This window comes from Microtus oregoni, unplaced genomic scaffold (assembly GCF_018167655.1).
Source record: "Microtus oregoni isolate MIOR12 unplaced genomic scaffold, Mior012 000040F_ref0000088, whole genome shotgun sequence".
In the NCBI taxonomy this organism is placed as follows: Eukaryota; Metazoa; Chordata; class Mammalia; order Rodentia; family Cricetidae; genus Microtus; species Microtus oregoni.
Genome location: NW_024543207.1, coordinates 12,824,225 through 12,851,725, shown reverse-complemented (window position 1 = coordinate 12,851,725; position 27,501 = coordinate 12,824,225). Strand labels below are relative to the sequence as shown.

The 27,501-nt window shown below is 46.5% G+C and overlaps 1 protein-coding gene across 1 annotated transcript in view; it reads right to left on the bottom strand.

Annotated features, from left to right (window-relative positions):
• Window positions 1-3,101: 3,101 nt before the first annotated feature.
• Ankh (ANKH inorganic pyrophosphate transport regulator) overlaps window positions 3,102-27,501 on the bottom strand; it is a 136,996-nt gene continuing 112,596 nt past the window's right edge. The window contains exons 9-12 of the mRNA XM_041632101.1: window positions 8,725-8,854; window positions 7,160-7,283; window positions 6,555-6,654; window positions 3,102-4,990 (exon numbers count right to left, since the gene is read on the bottom strand). Coding sequence (XP_041488035.1) covers window positions 4,877-4,990; window positions 6,555-6,654; window positions 7,160-7,283; window positions 8,725-8,854 — 468 coding nt within the window. The 3' untranslated portion in view covers window positions 3,102-4,876. The remainder of the gene's footprint in view (window positions 4,991-6,554; window positions 6,655-7,159; window positions 7,284-8,724; window positions 8,855-27,501) is intronic.

The following is a 27,501-nucleotide window of genomic DNA, read 5'->3' as shown; positions in this document are numbered from 1 at the left end:
AGCTATCTTTAAAAGTGCATCTCTCCTCGCTAGGTTTTGAGAGATTCTGGTTGATTGATTGCAAATGAAGGAGAAAAAAAAATTATCATTGGACTGGAGAGATAGCTTGGTGGTTAAGAGTGCTTGCCTGGAATCATGAGGGCAGAGTTCAGATCCCTGCATCCACTTAAACTGGGGGTCAGAGCCAAGATTGATGGGTCTTGATGGCTTCCAGCTTGGGCAACAGATTGTGAGCCCCAGGTTAACAAAGGGACCCCATTTCCAAGGAAATAAGACAGTGATTCTGGACTCTGTATTTTGTGTGCAGTTGTGTGAACACCCACACTAAAGCATACATGCACAAAGACAGGCTCCGTGTTGTGCACAGTTGTGAGAACACCCACACTAAAGTGTACATGCACAAAGACAGGCACTAAATAGAAATCTTAAAACTGTATTCCTGAAAGCTTGGAAGGCGCTAGTTACAATTCTGGAACCACTTGTACTTGGTGGAGAATTTGTTTCCTTTGATCTAGGTGCCTTTCCCAGCAGGGGGCCACAGCAGCAGAGCTAACAATGGACCTTCCATCTTGTGAAGGAAAAAAGTTTAAAAGACTCTTTGTCTTCTCATTATTTTCCCTTTTGAGATCAGTCTGTAAACTCTGCAATTAGTTGTGTTTGCTGCCTTCTAAGCGGAGTTTGGGTTGTTTTGATGACAGGCCTGTTTCTCTCCTGCTCGCTTCTCTGTGTTCATTTTAGTTGCCAGCCTTTGGGTGAGCGAGCAGGCAACCCAGGCTGGCTTACATTTCTCTTCAGATTTCCACTACATCCTGTTTCATGTGCGGTTAGGTCAGCTGATAAATCACCTGATGTTTTGCTTCTTCAAATGACAGAAATAGAGGCTCAGAGTAACCACACAGAGAAGTAGCTCTCATGGTTTCCAAACACATTGCTTTTTGATGCTTCGGATGCTTTTTATAAAAGAGCCTTGTGTAGGGGTTGTGTGTAAAGGCAGACAGAAACCACTGGGTTTGCACAGATAACCCCGAAGTCATCTCACCCTCCCAGGCCCTACCAGAGACAGTATTATATCTGTTATAGAAGTGTGGGGTAGCACTGAGAACAAGAGGAGCCCTCTCCTGATGCGGCTCAGAAGGTTCCATTTTAAGTTTGGCAGCTAGCTCTCTTGCAATACCCTAGGCCTACACCTGGCTGGTCACCACACACCAGCACATAATGTTCTTATCACACCCTATTTAAGGCTTTACTGAAGCAAGAAAAAATCAGTACAGAAAACATTTCTCCCTGGGTGCACACCTTTAATCCCAGCACTCAGGAGGCAGAAGCAGGTGGATCTCTGAGTTCAAGGCCAACCTCTGACCAGCTAGTTCCGAGACAGGCTCCAAAGCTACAAAGAAACCCCGTCTCGAAATAAAAATAAGACAAACATTTCTCAAGGAAACATAATTTAATTACAAGAGGTCAGAGGTGGTGGCGCACCCCTTTAATCCCAGAATTCAGGAAGCAGAGGCCAGAGGATCTCTGTGAGTTCAAGGACAGCTTGGTCTATGTAGTGAGTTCCAGGACAGCCAGGGCTATGTAGAGAAACACTGTCTCAAACAAAAACAAAACAAAACCCCACAATACCCTAAAAATAATTACAAGAACATTGGTATTTCCTATTTCCTAACACAGATTTCACTCTCATTACGGTTTGGGGAGAAAGTTGTTGAATCTAGAAAAGAGTTCCTTTCCCTCTGCCTATTTCAGAAGAGACTATCCCCAAACAGAATAGTTAGCAGGGTGGGGAAGCTGGGAGCTAGAGTGTAGCTCAGTGGAGGGGGTGTCTGCCTAGCCCCCCGTTTCATCTCCAGAGCAGACATACACCCACGGGCATCCTGCACTAAGGGAGTGGTTTAATTCTTTAGTAACCCCGTCCCATGATCGAGGTGTGTAATCGTCTCAGTCCCGCCAGGTCCAGAAGGGGCCGCGTTGCAAGGATGCAGCTCGAGTCTGCGGAAGCTGACACTACTGCCGTCCACACTGACTCCTCCTGAGATACACCTTAAACCGGTATTAAGGGTTTTCATTTCTGAGGCTCTCTACGGACATTTCCAAGTCAAACCATCAGCGAATGCCAAGAAACAGATGGCCTCCAATGGGAGAGGAGTACCTTTGCTGCAAGAGAAGCCCAACACAGGTAGCAAGGGGTGACTGACCGGCAAAGAAGTGACCTCTCCAGTGACTGTGTCCTCCAGGGTGAGTGTCCTGCCAGCCGCAAGCCCTGCAATGTGTAGGCTTTGCTCATCCGTGAGTCACAGCGATCCTCTGTTTACTGAGTTCCCGGTGCCCTAGAGATGCCCTGTGTACCAGGACCCAGTAAACAAGGGCAGGGCAAATGGCAGGCGTGCACTTAGAATGACCCCCTGTTGCCCCTCAGAAAAAAAAACAGCCCTCCCTGCTGCTCAGAGGAAAGCCTCACTCTAGAAAGGCTTCATTGGGGCCACCAGCGTGGATGAAAACCCTCCCCATGGCCTTGCAACTTTAGTTTGTATTTATCTACAGTTGCTTAACCCTCAGAAAGTCCTACTTGGTCTTCCCGCAGTCCTTGACAAGAGGATTTCCAAGGCAGGGTCCTTTTCTGTTGTTAGTTGCGCAAAACGTTTAAAAATAACACTAGGCCGGTGAAGCAGGCTGTCCTAATGCCTTTGGAAAGTAGAGAAAGTGACCCCTGCCCAAGTCCAGACGATGGAATTTTTGGTTTGAACATAACAGTATGACAGCTCAGAGTTCTGCCTTAGGGTGTCAAGTGACAACACAGGCCCAAAGAAGGGAGCGGGACGTGTGGAGACGCCTGCCCTGCAAGTGAGGGTCTGAACAAATCCTGCAGAACTGCAGCTCCACTGCTGAGGCCCGGGAAGGCAGGACATCCCAGGTTCTCAGGAATTCTAACCAGCTTTCTTCATCTTCACCAAGGGAGGTGGCTCTGGACTTGAAGCATGCATCCTAATTGCACAATGGAGAGTTGCTTAGCTGTTCTTTCTTACATCTAGGGGGGAAAATTTCATCTTTGCCATTTGATACTGAACCTCCAACCCCAGAAGCATGAAAATAGCCACACATGTTAAAAAATACTGCTGTTTAATTTTCTAGTCATGTACTTTAAAAAGCCAATACAATTAAGACTTAAGTTATCTTTTCAGATCTGCCCCTGAAATCACCGACAAGCAGCTACGGCAGCACTTAGGCCATGTTCCCATGGTGGGCACATATGAAGGACATTGAGTATCCGGAAATGGAAACAAGCCTGTGTAGCCGACAGCCAACCTTTGCCCTTACAGTCTTAACATGAGGATTACACAACATGGAAAAAAGAAACGCAAGAGGCCTGCCTTTTTCTCCTTTTTTTGCCTTTGCCCTTCCAACCTTTACTTTTCTGCACAAGTGGCCCATTTTCTCTGTAGGCTGCCCATCAGGAAACATTGTTTTCTTGGCATCTACAGGCCCTGACATTCATACACAAAGGACTCTGTAACGTACAACAGTCACTGGTACAACGTGAATGAGCTTGTAGGTATGCGGAGCACGTAGCAATCACTGAATTATATTAGAGACATTTTATTGAAAATGCGAAAATAGGAAATGTATTATAGCCTAAAATAAATTACATAACATATACAGCATATATTTATATCTTTAAAATATTTGTTTTGTTTAGGTTCTTTCAGTCTAGTTATTTTGACTAAATCAGGAATTTAGTGAACTGTATCCATAATTTTTTTTTAAAGGAAAAAACCCGCTTTCCAAAACTTAGAAAAATATACTGCACTAAATGGAGTTACAATGCATTGTTTCAGGGGTATCACACAGTGACTCTGATACTTGTTTATAAAATGTCTTGCTTTATGGTGTGGAAGGGAGTACCATAGTACACTCAGTTACCTGTCCCCAGAGCTGTGACTAAGAACGGCAGAAACAGGTAACACACCTACATCAGAAGTTATGAGACAGGAACCTGGCATTAGAACGGATTACGACTTAAAGCTCTGCTCACTGTGGAAACAAAATGGACAGTTAGGACACTCCACTTCTCTCGCTCTAGCGCCCTCTTCAGGGAAGGCGAGTGAAAAGCAAGCCTTCAGGGAAAGTCATGCGGAAGGATGCTGACGTTTGGAGTGGCGCTTCTGGGACAACTCTGCAAAGTCAGCTTGTGTATATACACTGCGGGTTGTGGCAACTCAGCGAGATGCTGATGATCAAGTCGGTTTGTGACTGATCTGATTTCTACAGGAGATTACATTTCCATTCCTTTGGCCCGGTATGACCCCCGCCCCCCAGCTCTTCCTCTGGGAGCAGGGGGCTTCTGGGCTGCAGCCTGTGGCCCACTGATGTGTGTGGTTGAGAGTTCATGACTCCAACGTGGGAGGGGGTGTGGTGGGCACCAGGTCACATCTCTGTTACAGCCACAGGATTGGGGAGCAAGTCAAAAGAGGCTGAGCTGTGACCTGTTGATTCTTAAGAGGCAAACATGGACGACAGGAAAAGAGTCTGGCCCAAGAGGCAATGGCACAGCCCAAGTCCTTTGGTTCCAAAGTGGAGATTGTCCAAGGGAGTAGAAACGTCGACCAGGAGGTGGCTCTATCTTTTGGGTTTTTATGGAGCAGGGGCATGAAGTCAGCGGTTCTGTGTTTACAAAGTGACAGTAAAGACCTTTCTCTAGGTCCCCACATCTATGAGCATACCCAGTATGCTAGAGAATTTATATGAAACCTTTAAATCAAGGCCTCTTTCATTACCAAAAGTAAAAATTAAAAATCAGAAAACAGCTCGACGGGAGGAGGAGGAACGAGATGATGCTGTTGTCGTGACTGTCCCTGCAGTGCCCCTGGGCCTGTGCTCATTCATTTTCCTCCCTCATTTCAACGATGTCTGTCACCTCCTCTGCTGGAGGCATGTCGGTCATTGCTGAGTCTTCCCCCTCGGTGCCTGACTCATTCTCCATCTTCTTTTTCTAGATGAAAGAAGACACATGAGAGTGGGGATGTGGCCAGGACATCCACAGCAGTACCGCGAGGAGGGTTTAAGGTGTGAGGCAGCCTGGTCCAGGACGAATCTAGTCAATGTATTCCTTGCACTGTGGCTGTTCACGTACCTGATGTGTGTCTGGTACACAGTGCTAGGTACTCTCGGGGACCCTGTCCCTCATATCCTTGCTGTCATTCTTTGGGGTGTAGCCTTAGACGACAGCTCCCTACAGCCTTTCAAATGGAGGCTTCTCCCACGTCCTGCTAAAACCCCAAGCTTTGAACCTTTATGTTCTGGACTAGTCCTCTCATCTGTCATTGGTCGGTGTGTCCCCTGTGACAGCTCTGGGTTCACTCTGTCCTGCCCATTGTGCACCCTAATTCCTGGTGGCCTCACTGTATCCTGTTTTATCCTTGCAGAAAGTACCTTCTTAGCAGTCAGTCGCTACTCTGTCCTTCCTGAGTCCATGCAGACCTTGTGTGCTCAGCGCTCTGAGCAACAGATCGGAGTGAGAAAACTGGCTTCCCCCCGGCCTCTTCCAGCACTTTCTTCTCAGAACCCGGCTCTCATCCCTGCTCTGCCCATGCCACTCCTGTGGCTCGGCCTTCTGTGTCCTCTACCCTCCCTTTGGTTTGAATGGGACGCTCAGTGATTACAACCACATTCTATCTTGCTTTCTTTGAGTCCTAGTTGCCAGATAAAACCCTGACCTCAGACTCCAATCTCCCAATCTCAGCTGGGAATGCCAATGTGGCTGGAGGCCTATAAGAAGTCCTGTGCTGCGGTGCCCACTGTAGGGAGCTGCCCTCTGTGGCAGGGCCTTCCCAGACCTTCTCTCTCTACTCTCCTAGGGAGCTCAGGCTTTCACAGGCCCTTCTCTGTCTTCCAGTCTTCATCATGGCTGTCTGTCAGGGGCAACTTAGTTTTTTACTTAACTGACCCAAGCAAAAGCAACCAGAAGAGCTCCCATGACTGCCCCTCCCCCCATCTCAGCTGCCCACCCCTTTGGTGTGCACTTGGCTGATGGGCGTTGCTGTCCTTTCTCCCACTAGGATCCCATTTCATTGGGTCAGTCCCCAAAGCAAGTACTTCACTGACTTCACCCAATCTTAAGTGGTTTTCTGAAATTCACGTTTATAGCCCTCTCCTCTCCAGAGCAAAACAGCTCCTAAGAGTTGTCTGTACACAGAATCTTCAACGCTCTTTTTTTTGCTTCCTTGGGCTCTCCTTGCCAGCTTTGTTGCTTCCTCTGTAACCCCAGCCTGAAAGCGTAGACATGCTGGGATCATGTCTTGGGCTCCCTTCATCTCTGTCTATATCCACTCCCTGGTTAATCTCATCTAGGTGCGGAACATGTAGTTGGAATACCCCGCCTTCAGGTCAGACTAACTCTCTGCTCTCAGGCTGAGAGTTTATTACCAGAGTAGGTGTGGTGTGGAAGGGGTGAGGTAGCCCAGCAGGATTAGAACAGACTTCCTGAACTAGAGAAATTATTTGTGAAGGCAGAGAGAGGTCCCAATGACCCCAAAGCTGTAACCATAGTTTCTCACCTGTTTCCGGTAGACGTAGCACGCTGCAATGGCAACCATGGTAGATTCTCCCACAAACCCTGCTAGAAGGGAGCCCACACCTAGTGTGGCTCCATGCACCCTGGAAATGAGAACACAAGGAATGACATAAACAAGTTGGTGACAAACTCAATGGATATTGCTTAAAACCAGGAATATGACAGACCAGTGAGGTCCAGAACAATGGTATCCTTCATCCACTGGGCTCAGGACAGGACCTAACATCCACCCACCTTTGCAGTAGACCTGTGTGACTCAGGGCTGAGCCGTCCGGCTCCTGTTCCATTGGTACCACAGCCCTAGTGACCAGCCCGTGTCCCCCTCACTAGAGATCAGGAGTTCTGAGGGCAGGGCCTTTCTCCCTCTCTGGTGTACACGTTCCTCACCATAGGAAGTGAGCCCTGAGTCGCATCGCCTGAGTCCAGGCTAGTGTGGCTCTCTAGTCTCCCTGGTGCGGGCGGACAAGCATGTCCTGAGTCTCTAGCTCTAACATGCTGGGGGATTTCAGTTGGTTATGCAGATTTTAATCCTCTAGACAGAACGCTTCAGTGGCAAAGGATTCTCAGACAGATGCCACAAACACATACCCCAGGTAAGGCAGGACCACGAGGCTGGTGATGAGGACGATGATCCGCAGGACGGAGCTGGGCGCCAGGACGAAGGTTTTCTTCAGTGTCATCAGCCATCCAGTGAGATGGGCCCTCACGGTCACTGCCAAGGAAGAAGACTTGTCAGGGGTGTGGCTTGCTTCCACCCTGCTTCATCCCACCCTCTGCTGTGGGCCCAGGATAGCAACTCTTAGAAACCAACGGCTAGTGCAAACTCCCAGCCTAGCTGCGGGGACTTGGGGCTGGTCCTCTGTCTTCCTTTGGTCGCCGATCTCTAACTTTAAAGCCTAGCTGGGATCTTCTGGCCTTCTCAGTCCTGTGTCTAGGTGGCCAGCTGTAGGCAGCTGCCTTGCTCCACTGGGATCACCGCTGTTGTGGTGGCCCAGCTAGTCCTAGGATGGCCTTGTGCACTCCTGCTGCTCTCCCTGCAGATTAGCTCTGACCACCCTCCTCTAGCAGGGAAAGCTCCAGGAAAAGAGACAGTGCTTATGCTGGCTGAGCAGAAGAGCTGGGACCAGAAGCTGCCACCTTTTTGTTGTCTGAGAGCAGAGGGGATGGGAACAGTGAAACGAAGATGACCTTGTCCCCATCTCTCACTGGGCCTTCTTGGGCCACCCCATCCATAGCTGTTTTCCTTCCTCCCTCTGGTCATGGTGCCACCGCTCATCCAATCTGTTGCTACTGCACAACGATTGCACCCATTTCCCACGCCTACTCTTGGGCATCCAGACTGAATGTAAAGGAAGAAGTGGTGGCAGCCCATGCACAGAGGTGCAGCTGTGCAGAGCATAGGCCTTTGCAGTGGTTGGTAAGAAGCACCCTGACCCATTCTGGGAAATGCCAGTAAAGTCTCCTGATACGCTTTTACTGTTGCTTACTGTTGTTGGGTAACACTTGCTTCCAGGACTGGTCTGTCTGATGAAGAACCTGTCATGTTATTTTTATTTTTCCCTCTCGTAGTGCTGAGGGCTGAACCCAGGGACTCAACATGCTAGGCAAGTATTCTACCACTAAGCTTCATTCACAACTCCTTTGTCTTCTTGGTCTAACAGTGTATTCTGCCTTCCCCAGGGGTAACTGAACTATAGATGAGGCTCATTTTCTTCTCTAGGACAAAGATAGCCTTGTCTTCTTTTCTCAATGTCTCTTTCTTTCTTAGTTCATCTTCAGGTTTTAGCAAGTAAGCTCACTCTATTTTTGTTTTTCCATTTAACTCTGAAAATTATCCCACTATAAAACTGACTTTCTGGTGCGCGTTCTATGCACTGTAATTCATGCACAGATTTGAGGAACCCCAGTCAAGGGAGAGGACAGGTTGGCTGTTTTCCACAAATTCTACCCACTGCCCCCTTGGTTCTACTTCCTTCAACTGTGTTTGGATCTCAGAAAAAGTAAGCTGTGCTGTCTGATGTGTTCATAGGATATCCGGCTGGCTTGTGGCTTCGCCTTTCTCCAGCACAGAGTGAAGTACTTACACTGTTGCTGGCGACATGATTCCCCTGGGCAGGAGGATGAGCAGGAAGTGCTCATCCTCTGCTCCTTACCTGGTACTGGGAAGAAGGAGAAGATGCGCAGAGGAATGACGCAGAGCTCAGCAAAGGCGAAGTCTACCCCAATGATGTCTATCAGAATCTTTTCAGAGACGTTGGGGGTCCAGAACATTATGAAACAGAGCTGGGGGGTGGAACAGGACAACACGGAGCAACGTCATGAGGAAAAGGCGTGTACAGCGAAATGAAAAGGTCAGGTGCGACATGGTCCCCAAGTGTTCTGGAAGGTGGTGAACATGCTCAGTGGGCATCTACTTGGCACCCTATGCTTACAGCGACACATTCCTGCCTTGTTCTCACCTGCCAGCAGGGGGCGCTGGTCCATTTGCTGCACTTGCCCCATAGAGATGGCCAGTGTGGCACTTCCACTATAGGTGACACCTGAATTGAATGGGTGACTGGACAAGGAAAGGAGCTTGCACTGAGGCTCAGCCAGGATCTTTCATGGCCTTTGGATGGTATCTGTCATACTGACATGTAAAGTCATCTGTAGCCTGCCTTCTGTTAATGTTACGAGGGTAAGGGAAGTAGCAACCACCACAAAATATGCAAGTTTGGGAAAGCAGATGGGCAAGTATGAAAGTTCAGCAGACTCCAGAAAATGGAACCTTAATCTGACAGAAATGCAGAGCTCACTTCCCACTTCCCTTCCCCTCAGATTAGGAGGTGGGGAAGCATGGTCCACAGGAGGCTGGCTAACATCAGCTGTAAGCAGTACACACTGCCCGTCTGGATGGCTTGGGACTGTTAAGAGCAGATTAGTCTCTGGGTAAGGAGAAATGGTACTTCACATGGCTGAGGACAGACACAGTGCTGGGGACTCCACAAGAGAATATTTGCTGGGCTCTCTAGAAAACAGCATGCAAGCAACTCAGAAACAACACCTACGTGCAGGTCATGTTCTAGCCTGATAATTGGAGCAGGTGTTTCAGAAAACAAGCCTTGGGAGCTCACTCTGCAAGGGGTGTTTTAGGAAGTGTTACCCTACTGAGTTCACCTTTTCCCTAGTGTAGTGTTAATTCTGAACTTGCTCCCCAGTTGACCATGACATGCTGTGTTCTTCAAATATTTGCAGAGGCCAGTGACATTGACTTTTCCAAACCAGAGTGGGAACCTAACAACCTACTGACAATGGCATGGTTTGTGCCCCAGGGGAGCTACAGGGTTAGATTTTCTGCCGTAGAGTTTGCTGTCAGTGTCGCCTCATTAGGAAGGAGCCTTCCAAACAGAACAGCCCAACTTGTGCCCAGATCTTGGGTTCTCTGTTTACCAGTCAACCAAAGGACCCAGAGCTCCTTAGGGAAATGACCCAATCTAGGACTAGAGCTGGGAGCGTGCGAGACTATCACCATCAGGAAGATCTGTAGTGCCAGGAAGCAACAAAGTGCCCAGAAAGCAAGGCAACAGGACATGTCACGTGGCCATCAGAGCCACTGGAATTCCCAACAGCCAAGATAGGAATATGAGCAACACAATAAAACAGCTTTGATAATAACCCCAGGCATAAAACCAGCATCCAAAAGCCCACACTGATAGAGATGAAAGGAGACAAAGGGGACAGAATACACCTTCCAGGCCATTCCTGTGGGCTGACAAAGGACAAATGTCACTGCAGACAGGGAGAGCGCTGCCAAACATCATACTGGGTCACCTGATCAAAGTCAAGGTCAAGTATGGTTAATAGGATTTGAGAAGCCGGTTGTTCCCTACTGGCATTTCAATTCAGAACACACAAAGCCACTGTGGGGGAAGGGAGAGGTATGTCCATGGTTGGGTGTCCTGAGCCCTCTGCTCTACAGCTCGCATTGCACACTGATCTGGTTTTTGAGTTTCCTTAAGCTGATGGTTCCACAGGTGAGGAATTCACCAAGTTTTCTCCATGGCCTAACAACTGGAACTAGCAGCCAAGGAGAAATTCTGATCTCCTGAAATTAGGAAAAAAGAAAAATGCACACAGCTGTCCTGAATTAAATACCTGGTCCAGGGCATCATTGTTATTTAGAATATTTACTAGAAAGAACAGATGTGCAATTGGGTTGAAATCCCCCACTGGGGCCAGTGTTTAAAGATACAGAGCAGGAGTTCAGTTCAGGAGGTGTTAGCAATAACTGGTACTGAGTCCTGGCCGCCCGGAGTGAATTCCAGCCACTGTTTCTGAGTATTCTGTTTCCAGGCAAGTATGCCCCAACATCTTCATCTTCTGGATGGGATGGTACCCATCCCATCCCTTCCAGGATGCCTGTGAGCACCAACGTCCTTAGAGGACCTGTGTGCTGAGTTGGGGACTGGGCCACACTAGGTTTAACCCTGGAAGGAAATCAATGCCAGCTTCCTTCAATGAGAAAGTTTAGCTATGGTCACTGCACTTCTGTGGGGCTTGATTGGCTTGATTCATAACTGTCTGCTTCTACTGTCCAAGTCACTTCCTGGGAGTCCAGAAACATCTAGATATGGTGAGATCAGGACTGATTTCATTTCCCTGTTTGTATTTGCCCACAGTTTACACAAGGAATAATGAAGAGAAAAGATAGTAGAATTTGGCTAGGCAGATAAGGGGAAAAAAGCCCTCTAAAGAAAAGTGCCCAGTTTCTTTCTTAGCCTCCTTGCTGGAGCCCAGAGATGCCAGGAAAGGAATATCTAAGCCAAAAATGTCTCTGGTTCTGTCATGGACACAGGTTTGAGAAGGCAGTAAGGGGTCTGTTCCCTTAGCACTAAAGCACACTAAGGCTGTGGCAAGGCGTGAGGAATGGGACTGACCAGCTCCTCCCTCCTCTCTGTCAGTGAAGCCTTATTAGGCCACAGCTGTGTGGCTAAGGGCCCTCCCCTCCTCGGGGTCCTCCTGCACAGCGCTGCTGCCGCCGCCTTTTCCTCCTTTAAGCCCGTTAAAGTAAATGTTCTTCCAGAAATCACCCCACTGTGGCCTGGGAATTTCATTGCTCAAATTCACAGGACAAGAAGCCAGGGTGGCATCGGTGGCCACTGAGCTTCCAGGATCCTCACTCCTCAAACTATACACAACACAAGCAAAGAGACATGCACTCAAGTTCAGAGACACGTTGGTATCCCCCCACCCAATCAGAAACAGGGATTCTGATTTTAAATAAAACCCTGTTTCTATCTTTGCAGGAAAATGAGTCTTCATGTATATTTTATCAGGGACATGAGAGGTCATGTTTGGGAGCGGCGAGAGACTCACAAGGAAGCTGAGGGTTCAGCTTCAACAGCCAGTGTCTTGTGCACACATCTCAGTTCTGGAGGAGAAAGCCATGCTGTCTTGCCAGGTAGTGGCAAGTAATGCTTAGTAACGGTAGTGTGCGAAAGTAACCAGAACAACCAACTTGTGGCAATCAGCACTGCTGAATGACAGGGAGCAAGGCTAGTGACAGCCACATCCTACAGAACTGCTAAGCCACCCACTAAAGGGTGACTTCATTAAAAGACCACAAGAGACAGCACTTGAAAAGGACAGTAGGAGAAGGCGGCTTTGGTACAGGCACTCCACTGGGAAAGAGAGGACGTAAGTGGGAAAACCCTCGGAGGAAGGATGACCGACAACAGATACAGTGTGGAGAGGTAAGACTTATGTAAGGTCAGGCTGGCAAAAGGCCGCCCTGCTGAATACAGTAGCCGGTTAGTACATAGTTAGTATATAGTATGAAGAAAACACCTTGGTTTTCTATGCTAGAGAACTAGAAAAAGCATATGGGAAGATGCTGATGTTGTACCTGACAGTCTCCATCTGGCCTGCTGCCAATCACAGCTATTACATATCTATCATGAATAAACGGTAAGGAATTTGATACTACTATTTCCTTTTTAAAGTGTATTCTGGTAAAAATAAGCATCTCAGATATAGCTTTGTAAGTACCATTTGTCTTTTAGTAAGATGAAAAAAAATCATTCCTCTGAGGTTTGATGAATTGGTCAAAACCACATATTTCCTGAGATCTAAGACGACCCCAAATTCTTGCTTAAGTCACAAAATCCTACTTGGAAGAAAGATGACATTTCAAACAGCAGGGGGTGCCACGCACCAAACACAAAGAGGGTATAGGGTGTCTACCATGTGCCTGCAGGCTACACAGGCTGCAGCTACAGAACGTTTGAGTCCAGTTCTTACCAGATCTGAAGGATGTCTAGAAAGCTCCACACCCTAGCTTCCTCATAGCTTTTCCTTGCCGACTTAAATAAACTCAGAATTTGAGGCTGAGGGAGAGGGGCATAGTGCATGCTGATTCATTTCAGCCAGAATACGGAAGGGGGTGTGTGGTCCAACCACAGGAATGTACCTCACTGTGGCATCAGAGTAGATAGGGTAGTAATTTAGATTCCGCGTAGTTTATCACAACTAGGATATTGTCTTAGGGGCTGGGGAGATGGGTCAGTGGACAGAGCTCCTGCTGTCCAAACTGGGGACCAGAGTTACATAACCGGCCCCCACCTGCAGAGCTGGGGATGCCTGCTGGCTACCTGGAATCTCAGCCCTTGGGAGGCAAAGACGGGGGATCTCTGGTTAAAGCTGTCTGACTAGACCAGCTGGAACTGGCTAGCTCCAGGCTCAGCAAGAGATACTGCCTCAAGAAGTAAAGGAACCTGCTGGGCAGCAATAATCAATGCTGGCTAGCACTCGGGAGGCAGAGGCAGGTGGATTTCTGTGAGTTTGAGGCCAGCGTGGACTACAGAGTAAGTTCCAGGACAACCAGGGCTATGTAATGAGACCCAATCTCAAAAAGTAAACAAACAAAAAACCTTTGGAGCTGGAGAGTTGACTGAACGGTTAAAAACAGTGGCTGCTCTTCCAGCGGAGCCAAGTTCAATTTCCAGCACCCACATGGTTGCTTGAAACCATCTGCAAGTTCAGTGCCAAGGGATCCAAAGCCCTCCTCTGTCCTTGAGGACACTGCAAGCATGTGGGCCCAGCCATACATTCAGGCAAACTAATACACATAATATTAAAATAAAATTACCTAAAAATATAGAGAATAATCGAGCAAGACATTTAATGGCAAACTCCACACAAACACACATATCTGCAGACACACATACACACACACACAAACACACACACACATCTGCAGACACACATACACACACATACAAACACACACACATCTGCAGACACACATACACAAACACATACACACATACACATATCTGCAGACACATACACACACACACATCTGCAGACACACATACACACACACATACACACATAGCTGCAGACACACATACACATATCTGCAGACACACATACACACATACAAACACATATCTGCAGACACCTGTGCTCCCGCACATACAAACACACATAATACATAGACATCAAATCCAACAAATTGAGAAAAAGGAAAAAATGTTCAAAAAAATGGCACCTGTCCCATAGCAGCATAATATGCTTGGCCATCTGTCTTTCCATAGAACTGTGGATCTGCGCAGTCTGTCATACACAGGGCTTAGGGGCCAGTTTTAATTGTTTAAATGTTTCTGAGTCTCCAGCAAATCAAGCTCCCATATCTACAAGGGGTGCTGAGTTAAAAAGCCAGAGCCTGCCAGCTTCCAGAGAGCAGCATGTAGGGAGGAAAACGGTTCTGTGAGAACAAACTCTGCCCGGTCACCTCAGGCCAAGAGCTGTCCATGCTATGTCATAGTCCCCATACAATTCTGGAACAGTGCTTCTGTCAAGTCTCCTCTCCAATGGGGACTCGGACCCCTCTCTCTCTTTTCAGGATGCCCTACGGCACGGGAAAAAGCCCCATCCTGTATGAGAAAGCTGCAACCTCTGTTCATTTACCTTCTGCCCCGTTCGTTCCTTCCCCGTGCACAAGGGAGTCATTTTCTCTGGCGGGATAATGGGAACAATGAGGCAGCAGTCTCCACCTCATGGTGCGGGGGAGGGGCGGACGGCAGAAACAAAGGCTGACACAGGCAGCCTTTGTTCTAGACAAAGGGTCAGCATGGTACCAAGGCTGGGACAGGCCCCAGCATCGACCAGGATGGCTGAGTGACAGCTGCACAGGAGGGTGGTGGGTGTAGCCACAGAGAGGTAAGACTGGGTCATGAATAGGCACTCAGCTGCTAATCTGGACAAAGAGGCTACCAAAACAAAACCACTGGCAGTGGATTTTAAGCTTTAATGACTTGGGTGTTGCCATTTCCTAGTTTATGAGGCCTCAGAAGAAACAAGCTTTACTAAATAGATGCTAGGAGGCATGAGGTGGTCCTGATGTGGCCAGCATCATATGGAAGACTCTACCTGATGAGCAAAAGCAGCTGACAAAATGGGGAGTCAGACAGCCCTTGAATTATGGCAAACAGCTCTGAGACACGAATCCTGAACATATAAGATGCTGTGTTGACCCTGATCCCAGCTTCTGATGCCTAAACTGGGTGTTTTTCCCCCTGTGCTTCTGTATCTACCAGTGGTGTGTGACTCAGACATTCAGGCAGACATGAGGCGCAGGTGGCTGCCTGACTCTCCCAGGGAATCGGCCACCATGGATATCAGCATGTAGGTGACCTTGCTGCCTTGTAGGTAAATTGGGGGTGCAGAGGCAGAGCTCCTACGCCTTTGAATCCACAGAACCCCCCAGTACTAGACCACACCAATCAGCACTGGAGGCAATCCGTGACTCATGAAGAGGGATCGCGTGTCATAGGGAGAGCTGATAGTGCAGATTTTCAAGTTGCTCCTGTGGTTCTGTCTTTTCTCCCTGGGCACATCTCTCTGAAGCCTGAAATTCTAAAGCTTTTTGGACTAAAATCTTCACAGTACCAAATGCCATCCTCCTCAGGTGCCTTCTGGCATCGAGGCTTTACAGGCCAACTAGCTATGGAATGAGTACAGGCTTGGAGGGGCCTCTAGTAGGTACATGGCTGCCCTCTCCTCTCCGGGGCTGCAATGTGTTCTCTATAAACTATTCAGGCCGTGGCACCCTGCAGTAACCGTGCACACCAGACTGGGCACAGAACAGACTTAAAGTCAGAAAGGGCTCACACACAACCTGAAGGGATCTGAAGGCCAGACAGGAGGGATGTGGAGCATTCTGGAATAATAACACTCAGAGGCTCAGATCATGCTGTCGGCTTGGAGAGAGACTCCCAAGTGACAGTGACTTCAGGAGATGCCCAGAGCTGGAGCCCACTAGGATCCCAAAGGAAGATTCCAGGAGGGGCCAGTTCTGGACTGCCAAAATAATACGGCTGCCTGGACCTTACCAGGCTTGGGCTTATTCTGGTGCCCCATGACTAATTAAGACCTGCGGTCTAAAAGTCAAAGGTGACTTAGCCAGGTCGGAGGAAAACTGTCATGGGCTGATAGGTGAATAGGCTCTTGCACATCCTATTGCCATGTACACGGTCCTCAGGACAGTCCTCCATGGCATCCTGAACAACAAACTGTGAGAAACAGTCTGAGTCTTTGATGGTTTATAGCATCAAATACTATAACATTTGTGTTTAGGACAGGAACTCAGTTATTTTAAAAACCTCATCTTGTAAGACTTTTATGCAAATTTCTAATCCTCCTCACCCAGTACAACCTTTGTATATACAAATCCCACTGCTTCACTAGAGGAATTTGATGGCCTGGAGCAGGGACCCCTTTCCTATTCCTCCTTCATTGCCTGGGCACCAAGTCTTTCCAAACTAGCCGACAGAGTAAGACCCTGAGGCTGGACGCCGCCCCCAGCCAACGGAGGAAGGGGCTCAGCCATCACCTGAGTCTGAATAAAAACCAGATGAACTTTCTGTCTTGGTGTGTGTGGGCTCTTCCTGCGCATACCCTCTTGACCAAGAGTAAAGTTTGCCTTGTCCAGATGTTGCTATTGGAGTGGTTGCTCCTCTGTGACCCTGAGCTTCATCTTTTCCAGTTCCTCTTTATCCTCAAGGGACACACCCCAGGACCCTTTGTGGATGCAAAACCGTATGTAGCACTAAATCCTATATACACCGATTTTCCTTGTGCCTATATACCTAACAAAGAGTTCAATTTATAAATAAAAAAGCTGGAGATTAACAACTAATAACACAGTATTATAGTATATCGTGACAATTCTCAAAGCATTCCACTATACTGTGCTCAGCTCTCCTGTGACAATGTGGGATGATAGCGATGGGGTAAGATCAATGGAGGAGAATGACACAGGCCTTGCGACACAGTGCTAGGATAACGCAAGAATGTGGCTTGTACAAAATCACTGCAATGTGGCATGGAATGCCACTCTGTCAATGGCGCTCAACCTCACACGTGAAATGACCACGACTAAGTGATCATCCAGTTGCTACAATCTAATACCAGAGGGATACAACCCAAACGGAGGGAAGACGTATTTTGGCCACAGCTCCAGAGGTTTCAGTCTGTCACAGCTGGGGAGGTGTGGCAGGAAGAACAGCTCCCATTCCAGTGACCAGGAAACAGAGGGGGGGGGGGACTCACGCGTGGGGAGTTCTCCCTTTTATTCCACCTGGGGTCCCAGCCCAGGTCACATGCAGCCTAAACTCAGGACAGGTTTTTGCCCCTCCCTTCTCCGTGGGAGAAACGCTCTCAGACACACCCAGAGGTGTGCTTTAACAACCACCCAGGTGTTTCTCAAGCTCCCACAGCTGACAAGGGTGAACTTGACAGTGACTAACAGGCCTGTAATGCGCATGCAGAGTGGTGACCCTGGACAAAGGGTAGATTCGCGTCCTAGGCAAGAATGAACAAGAGGCATGGGATTTCATTATGCTACTCAGAATTGTAGTTATAGACTTTCTGGAATTTTCCATATGGTATTTTGGGGCTGTGGTTGACCACAGGAGGAAAAAAAAATCTGTGGGTAAGGATGGACGACTGTGTTTTATTTTTCTCTCAAGTACCTGTTAGTACCTGGAGTTGGAGGTGTAAGGACCACCCAGAAATAATATCCGTGCCCTAATCCCCACTACTAAATATATGTTCTCTGCTAACATGTGTGATTAGATGAAGGAGTCTGAAATGAGACCATCCTAGTGGGTCCCAAATGCTTTTTCTTGCTGAGGGTCAATGCATTCTTCAGCCCATTGGTTAAGATCCCCCCTCTAAAACAGAGAGAGGTTCTGGCTGCTCTAAGTGACCGTCAAGCAGGTTTTCTTGTCACTAGTCACATATGCCGTTTTTCAATACAGTGGTTCCTTGGGGCCTCAGGAGATCCCCGAGAACAATTGCATGGCACTGGACAGGCGATCTATCTGATCCAGAGCTCTTGAAACAAACTCATGGAACAAAGCCCAGGGGAACTTCCCTCTCCGGCCTGGATTCTAAGAGTAGCTACGCGTGGTCATGCTGAGGCCCTGGCAGAGCAAGCCGGACACCCCTTCTGCTGACCCAAGAGGGTGCTGACTGCTTCAGATCATTCCTGAGCCAAATGATCTCTCACTTTGGGAAAGGGTCCCTGTGGCAAATTAGCATCTGGACCAGATTGCTCTGGATCTTTATTGGGCTGGTTTCACCCTACGCTTATTTAGAATTTTTTGAGATAATTCTTTTGTTTATCTCTTTGAAGTCTAATATAATACAGGCTGGCCTTGGGCTCATTATATAACTGAGGAAGACCTGAACTTCTGACCTTCTCTGACTCTGGAGTGCTGGAATTATACGCATATGTCACCGTGCCTGGTTTATGTAGTGCTGGGTATCAAAGGTGGGGCTTTGTATGGTTGGGCAAGCATCCTACCAAGTGGCCATATCTCTAGCCCTATATTTCGTGGTAAGTTTCTATATGAAAAGGGCTGGCCTCAAGCTTGTGGAGTTCTGCCTGTCTCTACACCACCATGCCCAGCAGGATAATATTCCAAAGAGTTGAGATACTTTCAGTTTTGTTGGGTCCCTGCCTGCTCCATACAAGGCAATTGATCTGTTTCAGGATCTCAAGAGGAAAAGATCTCACAGGAGCAACCTCTAACCTGAAAGCCTTGACAAAAGACAAGCCAGGCAGCCGACCCCACAGTTTCTCTGACATTTCTTGGGGGTTATCAGTGGGGTTGGACCGGGCTGTGTTGGAGCTGAGAGCTGCTTCCTAAACGCTACTCCCATCGGTGTCCCAGGGTGGGTTTGGTTTCTGTGTTTAAGTTGATCTAGTAAACGCCATTTTTCCCATGGTTACAGAACATCTTCAGGCATGCTTCCTGAAAGTCTGCTAATTATCTTTCTGCTTCCCTGCTCTGTGACAAGCCAAATGGTTCCTGGTCCAGCCACTTCTCTCTAGGACTTCCCTGCTCTCCAGTGCTAAATTGAGGATGGAAGAGAGCCTGTGTGGTAGGACTTGGTAGTGCCAAGTCTCAGGGGGTGATATATTGGAATGTAATCCCTACTGGGGAGTGTTAAATGGGTGGATATATAGTCTGACTGGTCAGGTGGGGCCTCATGGAGGTTATTACAGTTAGACGGGACCCTGGTTGGAGGAAGACCAGACCCATGCATAAATATTTGAGAACCTTGACAAAATCTCCTTTCACTAAGACTTATTAAATTGTGGACCACGTCACCAGCAGCAGGACACATGGGGTATGGAAAGGAGATAGAGGTTTTACAGGGACTCAGTGGATGTGCCCTGAATTATTCAGTTAACAGAAAGAACAACGCCAAGCAGAGTTACCTGAACCGAATATTGGTGACTGTTTCTCTCAGATTCCCCCAAACTACTGGCAAAGACACAGCGAAGCTCCCAAGGGCAGCCAGAGCGCCACCTGTATGCCGAATGTTTCTCAGTGGACTCTAAAGGCAGGTACAGCGCTACCGGCAACCTAAGTGCTTCTCAGCATATGCTCTGCTTGCAGAAGACTTGGAACAAGATACCCGAGATGTCTTAGGTCACTAAAGAGATGGAGAGTGGAACAATAAAGTCTGATGAATCAACCTGAGAAAAGACTCCTTTCTCATAGGAGCACCAGCAGGTTAGGTTGTCAGGGCTACAGTGACCGGAGATCTACAGGTGGGCATTTCAGAGCAATAGGAGGGGACGGACAGTCCCCTACCTGTGAGCTGAAATCAGTATGGGTGACGCCAGGCCTCTCTACAGCAGCAAGACCCATGATGACACTACAGGCTTCCCACGTCTGTGTCCAAATGTCTCCTTTTATAAGAACCTCAGGGGACAGATTTGGAGCCAAGTTTGCCTATTGGAACCTAGACTCCATTTCCAAATAAGGTTGCCTTTTTGGTGCTGGGGTTAATGCTGTAATGTACAGACAAGACACCATCCAACCCATGACAAACAGAATGGAAAATTCCAGGTAGGTTCATGGCCTCCCTCCCTTTTTATTTACTGCAAAAGTGAATACAAAGTTTAAAACCTGGCAAGGGAACCTAAATCAAATACTGCTTCCTGCTTCAGGTCCTTGACTTCACCGAGGCTAAGACACTTCTTTTTGCTTTTGTGTGTAGGAAGACACACAAGTCAGAGGTTGACCAAGGGTGTTTCTCAATCTCTCTCGACCTTACTTTTCTTCCTTCTCTGAACCAGAGCAGGCACATTTGGGTAGACAGGCTGGCCAGCAAGCCCCAGGGATGTTCCTCTGTCTCCCCTCCCCCACCCCCACAGGAGCTGCTGTGCATGGCTTTCAGGTGGGTGAGATCAAGGTTGGCTCTTCATACCCATGGGACATGTCCTTTACCTGCAGAACCACCTTCCTAGCTCCTATTTTAACTTCTTCCCTTCAAGAACCAGATCCTTAAATACCAACAGGTCCTGAGCTAGGAACCCCTGTACTCTCCTACTGGAGGCCACACTTCTCTTTGCCTTAGGTGGCAGTGACACCTACTGATCACATGTCTGACCTTCCCCTGTGCAGCTCTGACTAGTTGAAGCTGAGGGTTTGGTTCTTCTGTGAACAGTGAGATGCAGTCTCCTGAGCTTGGCATGCCCCAAGTGCCCTGTTCAAACCCTTCTGAGAGCTGCATTCCACACTGTTGCGGGAGGTCCTCCCACTCCTCCAGCCTATCATCGCTGAGATACCAGCCCATGGGGCGTGGTCTCTCTCCCTTTAAAAAAGCGGCCACTTCCCTCTCCTCTCTCTCTCTTCACTTCCTGCTCCGCCTGCAACTAAACTCCTTTCCTGGTTGCGTAGAGGGCTGTTGCCTGGGACAGTGATCTGTAAGTTTTTTCCCCTTTAAATAAATACCACCCTAATAATCATAACCCCGAATTGGTGTGGCATTGTTTGTGACTTACACCTTCATTTTGGCACCCAACGTTTGGTTTCAGAACCTCTCCTTTCCCCGCTCGCAGCCGCAAGTTCGGCTTGGCGGCCACAAGTTCGGCTTGGCGGCCGCGAGTCGGGCTTGGCAGCAGCGAGTTTGGCTAGGCCGGAGCCCTCCCTTCCTCAGCCGCCGCCTGTGCCTTGCAGCGGCGGCCTTGGACTCCCCACGTGGATTTAAACTCCACAGGCCCGCATAGTCTCTGCCCGCGTGGTTTACTCTTTTCTGAGTCATTTTTAAATCTCCCTTGCAAGTACAGCTCTTAAGTGGCACGAACCAGAGCACACGGTTTCTGAAAGCTGCAACCCCTCAGGGTGACTCTGTCATGTGGAGGCATAAGCTGCTTCCAGGTTGCTCTTCTCTACCCCTGGATTCTGGGTTTCTGGTTCCGTCTCAGGAATTGATTTAATTACATTTACTTTGTTGAGAAACTTGCATTTTCCAGTTTTTAACATCTACTAAGGCACTGAAACAGGACCATGTTTTCACCGCGACTCTGCAACAGCGCCACCTGCTGGATAATAGGTAATATGGCAGTTTTCGTTTCTAACGCAAATTTTACTGCTTTGTTTTCACTAATACAATGGATTAGTACACTTATTTACTAATACAATGAATTACATCATACAAGGTTTATATGATTATGGGGATACCTTAATTTGCTTGTTACTAGGCCTCAGTTTTCTTTTCCATATTCTATCATTAAGGAAGAATATGGCACTCCTAAGAACGATTGAATCATTACGTACTAATAAGGAACAGAAGAATATGGCACTCCTAAGAACGATTGAATCTTTACGTACTAATAATGAACAGAAGAATATGGCACTCCTAAAAACGATAGAATCTTTACAAACTAATAATGAACAGAAGAATATGGCACTCCTAAGAATGATAGAATCTTTACGAACTAATAATGAACAACTAATTGACAGGATTAAAATAATTGAAAATCAGAGGTTATCTGAACAAGTGGATACTATGATAGACAAAATTGACTCCATATCCAAGGGTACTATGAAATTACCTGAAAGGGTTCAGGCTGTTGAATTTGATGTTCAGATGTTATCACAAAGTTTTGATAAGGTAACAGACAGAATGTACCTCCAAGATGGGAATCTACATGATATACAAGAAAAGTTTAAGGAGGACATGTTATCTTTTAAGGAAAAAATTAAAGCTTTGGAATCACAGGTGCAGAATGGGGAGCAAAAAATTGATACCTTAGTGAAATCACTAGAAACACATGCAGGTCAGGAGATTCAGGATTTAAGAGAGACAATGATAAAAAGATTTGAAATGATTGAAGAAATTATTGGAGCTGGTGAACAGAATAAGGAGGCACAAGGACAGGATACAATGCCACTACCAGCTATTAGAACTGGCTTACCCAGGGTAATTTATTCTGACAAAGTGTCAACTTCTAAAGGCTCAAAGGGAGTCAAAGAAGCTAGATGGACGCCAGTAGAAATGAATGATCTAAAAGAAATTAAGCAAGCTGTCATTAATTATGGCTTGCACTCTGCATTTGTTAAGGTAATGATAAGGACTTGGGCTTCTAATGTCAGAGCTACCCCTCATGATTTCTTTCAGTTAGTGTCTGCTGTTTTAGATGGTGGACCTTCCTTGATGTTTGGAATTTATTTCAGAGAAGAATCCAAACATATGGAACAGCAAGGTAGAGCAAAAGGTATGGAGGTTTCCCAAGATCAAATTCTTGGTGTAGGAGCATATGCAGATCCACAGGTCCAAGCTCTTTATGATGAAGAAGTATTGTCATTATGTCACAAAGCAGCCTTAAATGCTTGGAATAAGATACAAGATCCAGCGAAAAGGGTCAAATCATATACCAGGATTAGGCAGGGACAGAGAGAACCCTTTACTGACTTTTTGCAAAGATTAATTAAGGCTCTGAACATAGGGGTAACAGACCCAGAAGCTAGACGAATACTTCTTGAATATCTAGCTTTTGAAAATGCAAACATAGAATGTAAAAAGATAATTGGGCCTTTAAGGTCTAGATCAGCACCTATGGATGAATGGATTCAGCATACAATCCCATATGGGTCTGCCAGGTCCTCTAGCACAAGGTAACGCTGAGATTGATCAATTATTGACTGGAAATGTGTTACAGGCCTCAGAATTTCATAAAAAGATCACGTCAATAGTAAAGGCTTAAAGAAAGAGTTTTCCATTACATGGCAACAAGCTAAGGACATTATAAAGAGATGTTCTACTTGTTCTTTCTATAATCAAACACTGTTGCCTGCAGGGAGTAACCCAAAGGGTACTCAAAGGAATGAAATCTGGCAGATGGATGTGTTCCACTTTATGGAATTTGGTAAATTAAAATATGTACACCATACCATAGACATGTATTCAGGTTTTCAATGGGCTACTGCCCTGAGCTCAGAAAAGGCTGATTCAGTAATCACACATTTATTGGAAGTTATGGCCATCATGGGTATACCTGCACAAATAAAGACAGATAATGGTCCAGCATATGTATTTAAGAAAATGAAACGCTTTTTTGATTATTATAATATAAAACACATTACAGGTATACCAAATAATCCTACAGGTCAGGCAGTTATAGAAAGATCAAATCGTACTATAAAGGATATGCTGAACAAACAGAAAGGGACCGAAAATACCCCCAGAAATAGATTACATAATGCTTTATTAACCTTGAATTTTCTTAACGCTAATGAGAAAGGAACGACAGCAGCAGAGAGACATTGGATAATGGAAAAGTCTGCTGAACTAAATCAACCGATTTATTTCAAAGATGTGCTGACCTCTCAATGGAAGCCAGGAGATGTACTACGTTGGGGAAGGGGTTTTGCTCTTGTTTCCACAGGAGAAGAAAAATTGTGGATACCATCAAAATTAATAAAGTTTCGATTTGAAGAGGAGAAACCTCTTGGAAAGGAGAAATGACAACTCATCCACAACGATGATATTCATACAGGTGGTAAGAAAAACATATAGAATGGGGGCAGGGTTCTGTTCTTATCTCCACAGGAAAACACTCATCTTTGAGAAATTCAAGGGACCCTGGATGTTTGGATACTGACAGATGGAAAAATACCTGCCCAATAGGAAATATCAAGACAACTGAATGGGTTGTGTAAGTAAAATTAAACCATATTTCTAAATTTATAAAGCTGGTTTTGAAGTTGGACTCTGGCTCAGTCCCTCTCCAATTCCAAGCCTGTTAGTAAGAGAAAAACCCAGAGTTTCTGGAGTTTCTGTCTCATGTCAAGAGCCATGATGTGGGACAGAAAGAAATATGAGTTTAGAAAACATCTTTGCTTTTCTTCATATCTATCATACTTTTCATTGAATATATCTATCATGTCTTTCATTGAATATATATATATATGTCTATATGATTAATGTTTAAGTTTTTCATAATGAACAATGAGTTTTTCCTGAAGTGAGATTTGAAGTTTCCAGGAAGAAGATGGGGCCCCATAACAACAACTCCAACTGGTTGATATGACGTCATGATACTGATAGCACTACTACAAGACCTGCTTTGGGTACCAGTTGCACAAGACAGTTCCAACTTGGTTAGCTGAAATGGTGCACATCTTATACAACATTTTGGCCAGACCTGCACAAAATATTCAGAGACTATTGGCAATCTTAAAAGACATTGATCTTGAAATTTAACCATCATTTCACTTTCACAGGATCCCTCAGAAAGAACGTCGCCCCCATGACAGCTGGAAGTAATTCTAGAGGACGACGTCCCCTCTCCCAGTAAAGTTTGCCCTTGGGTTTAGGGACATCATTTAGGGGTTGATTATAATTAGTATGTGATTGAGGGTTGGGGGAGGAATTTTATAAGCTCAGGGATCATTTTGAAAAAAAAAAACGAGGGATGATGGGATAATAGATTTGTAATTGTGAGTTACTGTCTTTAGACAAATATATTGGTATAGATTCTTGTATATTGATACAAAGTTAAATTATATTGACTATTGTATGCATGCATGTTTCTACCTCTGTTTAAAACATTTTTTATGTATTGACATATATTGTATTGATATATATATATTGTATATATTTACCATATTGCAGTGTACATTTCTACCTCTGATTAAGATACTTATATAATGTTTGTGTATTGATATATATTTACCTACTGCAATGTATATTTGTACATTGTTTATATTTGGAGGTCATTGTCCTCATTTGTTTCACAGTCGTTTATTGTCTTAGTCTTTAAGTTAGATAGATATTGAGAATTATATAGACTAATAGTCATCTAAGTTTGTCATTTATAATAGACTAATCAGGTTCTTTAGATATATAGAGATTATACTCAGTATAGATAGATAATCTTCAACTTCTTCAAAGAGCTGTAGAAAATGGCCTTTAATCTAACTCAGAGTTTTGTGGTAGTGAGACACAATTGCTCTTGGCAACACCACTCTATTCCCGAGAGAATGTTGAGCACCAAAGACACTCCACCTGGAGCCTTCTTTTTGGCAGAACTGGCCTTGGGGCAAAGAAATGCCCATACCTCAACGACTGACAAAGATACAGAGCGTGCATCAATGGATAAAACAGGGCTGTCATATCCTGCCAAGACAGGGTAAGATAGTTTTGAAAAGTTGCTTGCCTTAGAAAATGGTATGTCAGTTATGTTAGGCCTTAGCCAAAGTTGGTTGCTTCAACGCTGCTAACGTGATTTTGGGTGATTGCCCAGGTAGCCAGTTGTCTCTGTGATTTGTTGCATGTTTTGGAAGTTGTTTTACTGAACTTCCTAATTACCCAGGTAACATTATTTCCCTTCTCAGATCTTTGATGGGGTTGAAGACTATATAAATGTAGTTACTTTCTCTCATGACTTGGCCAAGTTATTTATTATAGAAGACCTAAGCTAGTTAGAATAGGATATTTGTACTTATTGTATATATTTTCATAGTAGGTTTAGAACTCTCTTATTTAAACAAAAGGGGGAGGTGTTGCGGGAGGTCCTCCCACTCCTCCAGCCTATCACCGCTGAGATACCAGCCCATGGGGCGTGGTCTCTCTCCCTTTAAAAAAGCGGCCACTTCCCTCTCCTCTCTCTCTTCACTTCCTGCTCCGCCTGCGACTAGACTCCTTTCCTGGTTGCGTAGAGGGCTGTTGCCTGGGACAGTGATCTGTAAGTTTTTTCCCCTTTAAATAAATACCACCCTAATAATCATAACCCCGAATTGGTGTGGCATTGTTTGTGACTTACGCCTTCACCACACCTGCATTCTTTGGTTTTCCCAGACATGATTTCTCTATGTAGTTCTCGCTGTCCTGGAACTTGCTTTGTAAACCAAGCTGGCCTTGAACTAGCAGAGATCTGCCTGGCTCTGCCTGCCACCACTGCCCGGCTCATGCCTGCATTCTTAACACAGGTCAGCTCACCAAAACCCAGCTTAGCCAACAACATTATGAGCAATTTCCTGGTTTCTAAATTGCGTGTCTCTATAAATACTTCTGAAGTCCACAATCACCAGAAAGACTCCCAGAGCTCCAGGGTTTGGGGCTCCTCACTCCCCTGTTTTGAGTGCCCCCTTCCCTCTGTCATGCTGTCAATATGTTTCTTTTTCTGATGAGCTGACTCCTCCCTCCCACTGTCATGCCCTCTTCATCTGTCTGACCGTTTATTGCCTCTCTGTGATCCTTGCCCTGTGCTTCTCTGACTTTCATGGATCTAGCATTAGACGGTGTTGGGATGGCTGGGTAGGCCGTCCACTACACAAAAGTGCTCCACAGGCTCTACTTGCCAAGGTCCATCTGGATCACTGCCCGTGCCTACTGCGTACAAAGGGGCTTGGGAAGTCCTCCAAGGCACCCGAGTCTGTGTTTTGCATAGATTCTTTTCTACTTCTCCTGGAGCAAAGGGGCCCCATTCTTGGCACCAGCTCCCCAAAGCTAAAGCAATGGGAAATTCAAGAAGAGAAAAACCCAGTGCTCTTCAAAGGACATTTGTGAAGTCAGTCGGAAGCTGAGCCACTGTGAGCAGCCGAAGCTGTTAGGGCTCCCCTGATTATCAGTTTGTTTTGGGTTAACAGGTGAATCCAGTAAATTGCACAGCCTGATTCTTGGCTTTCACTGAGTGGCCTGGGTCCTGGGAACAGGTGGTCTGTCACCTTTCGGGGATAGTTATCCCTGCCAACAGTGCTATTGGGGAGATATGGGCCACTCTGTCAGCAGTTTTTACCTCAGCCCCAAATCTAGAGTCCTTCATGGTTGTATATGTGGTAGGGATTTCTAGCTCAGGTAGCCAGCTCCTTCCCCAAGGGACGTCTTCCTCACTGCCTACTCCACAGTTTCCTCCCCTCACATCCAGACAAACAGACTTCGGGGACACACTAGTTGCCCCAGGATAAACACAAAAGCCAAAGCAACAGGGCTCTACATGGCTCTGAAGGAAGGTCCTGGCAAAGTGGGCACTGCACACATGGGCACCTGTTCTTTGAGGTTGGCTTCTTATGTGGATCACCGGTCTGCAATACAGCCTCTCCTGTATGGCTACAATACAGCAGGCCTGCAGGGAAGTCATC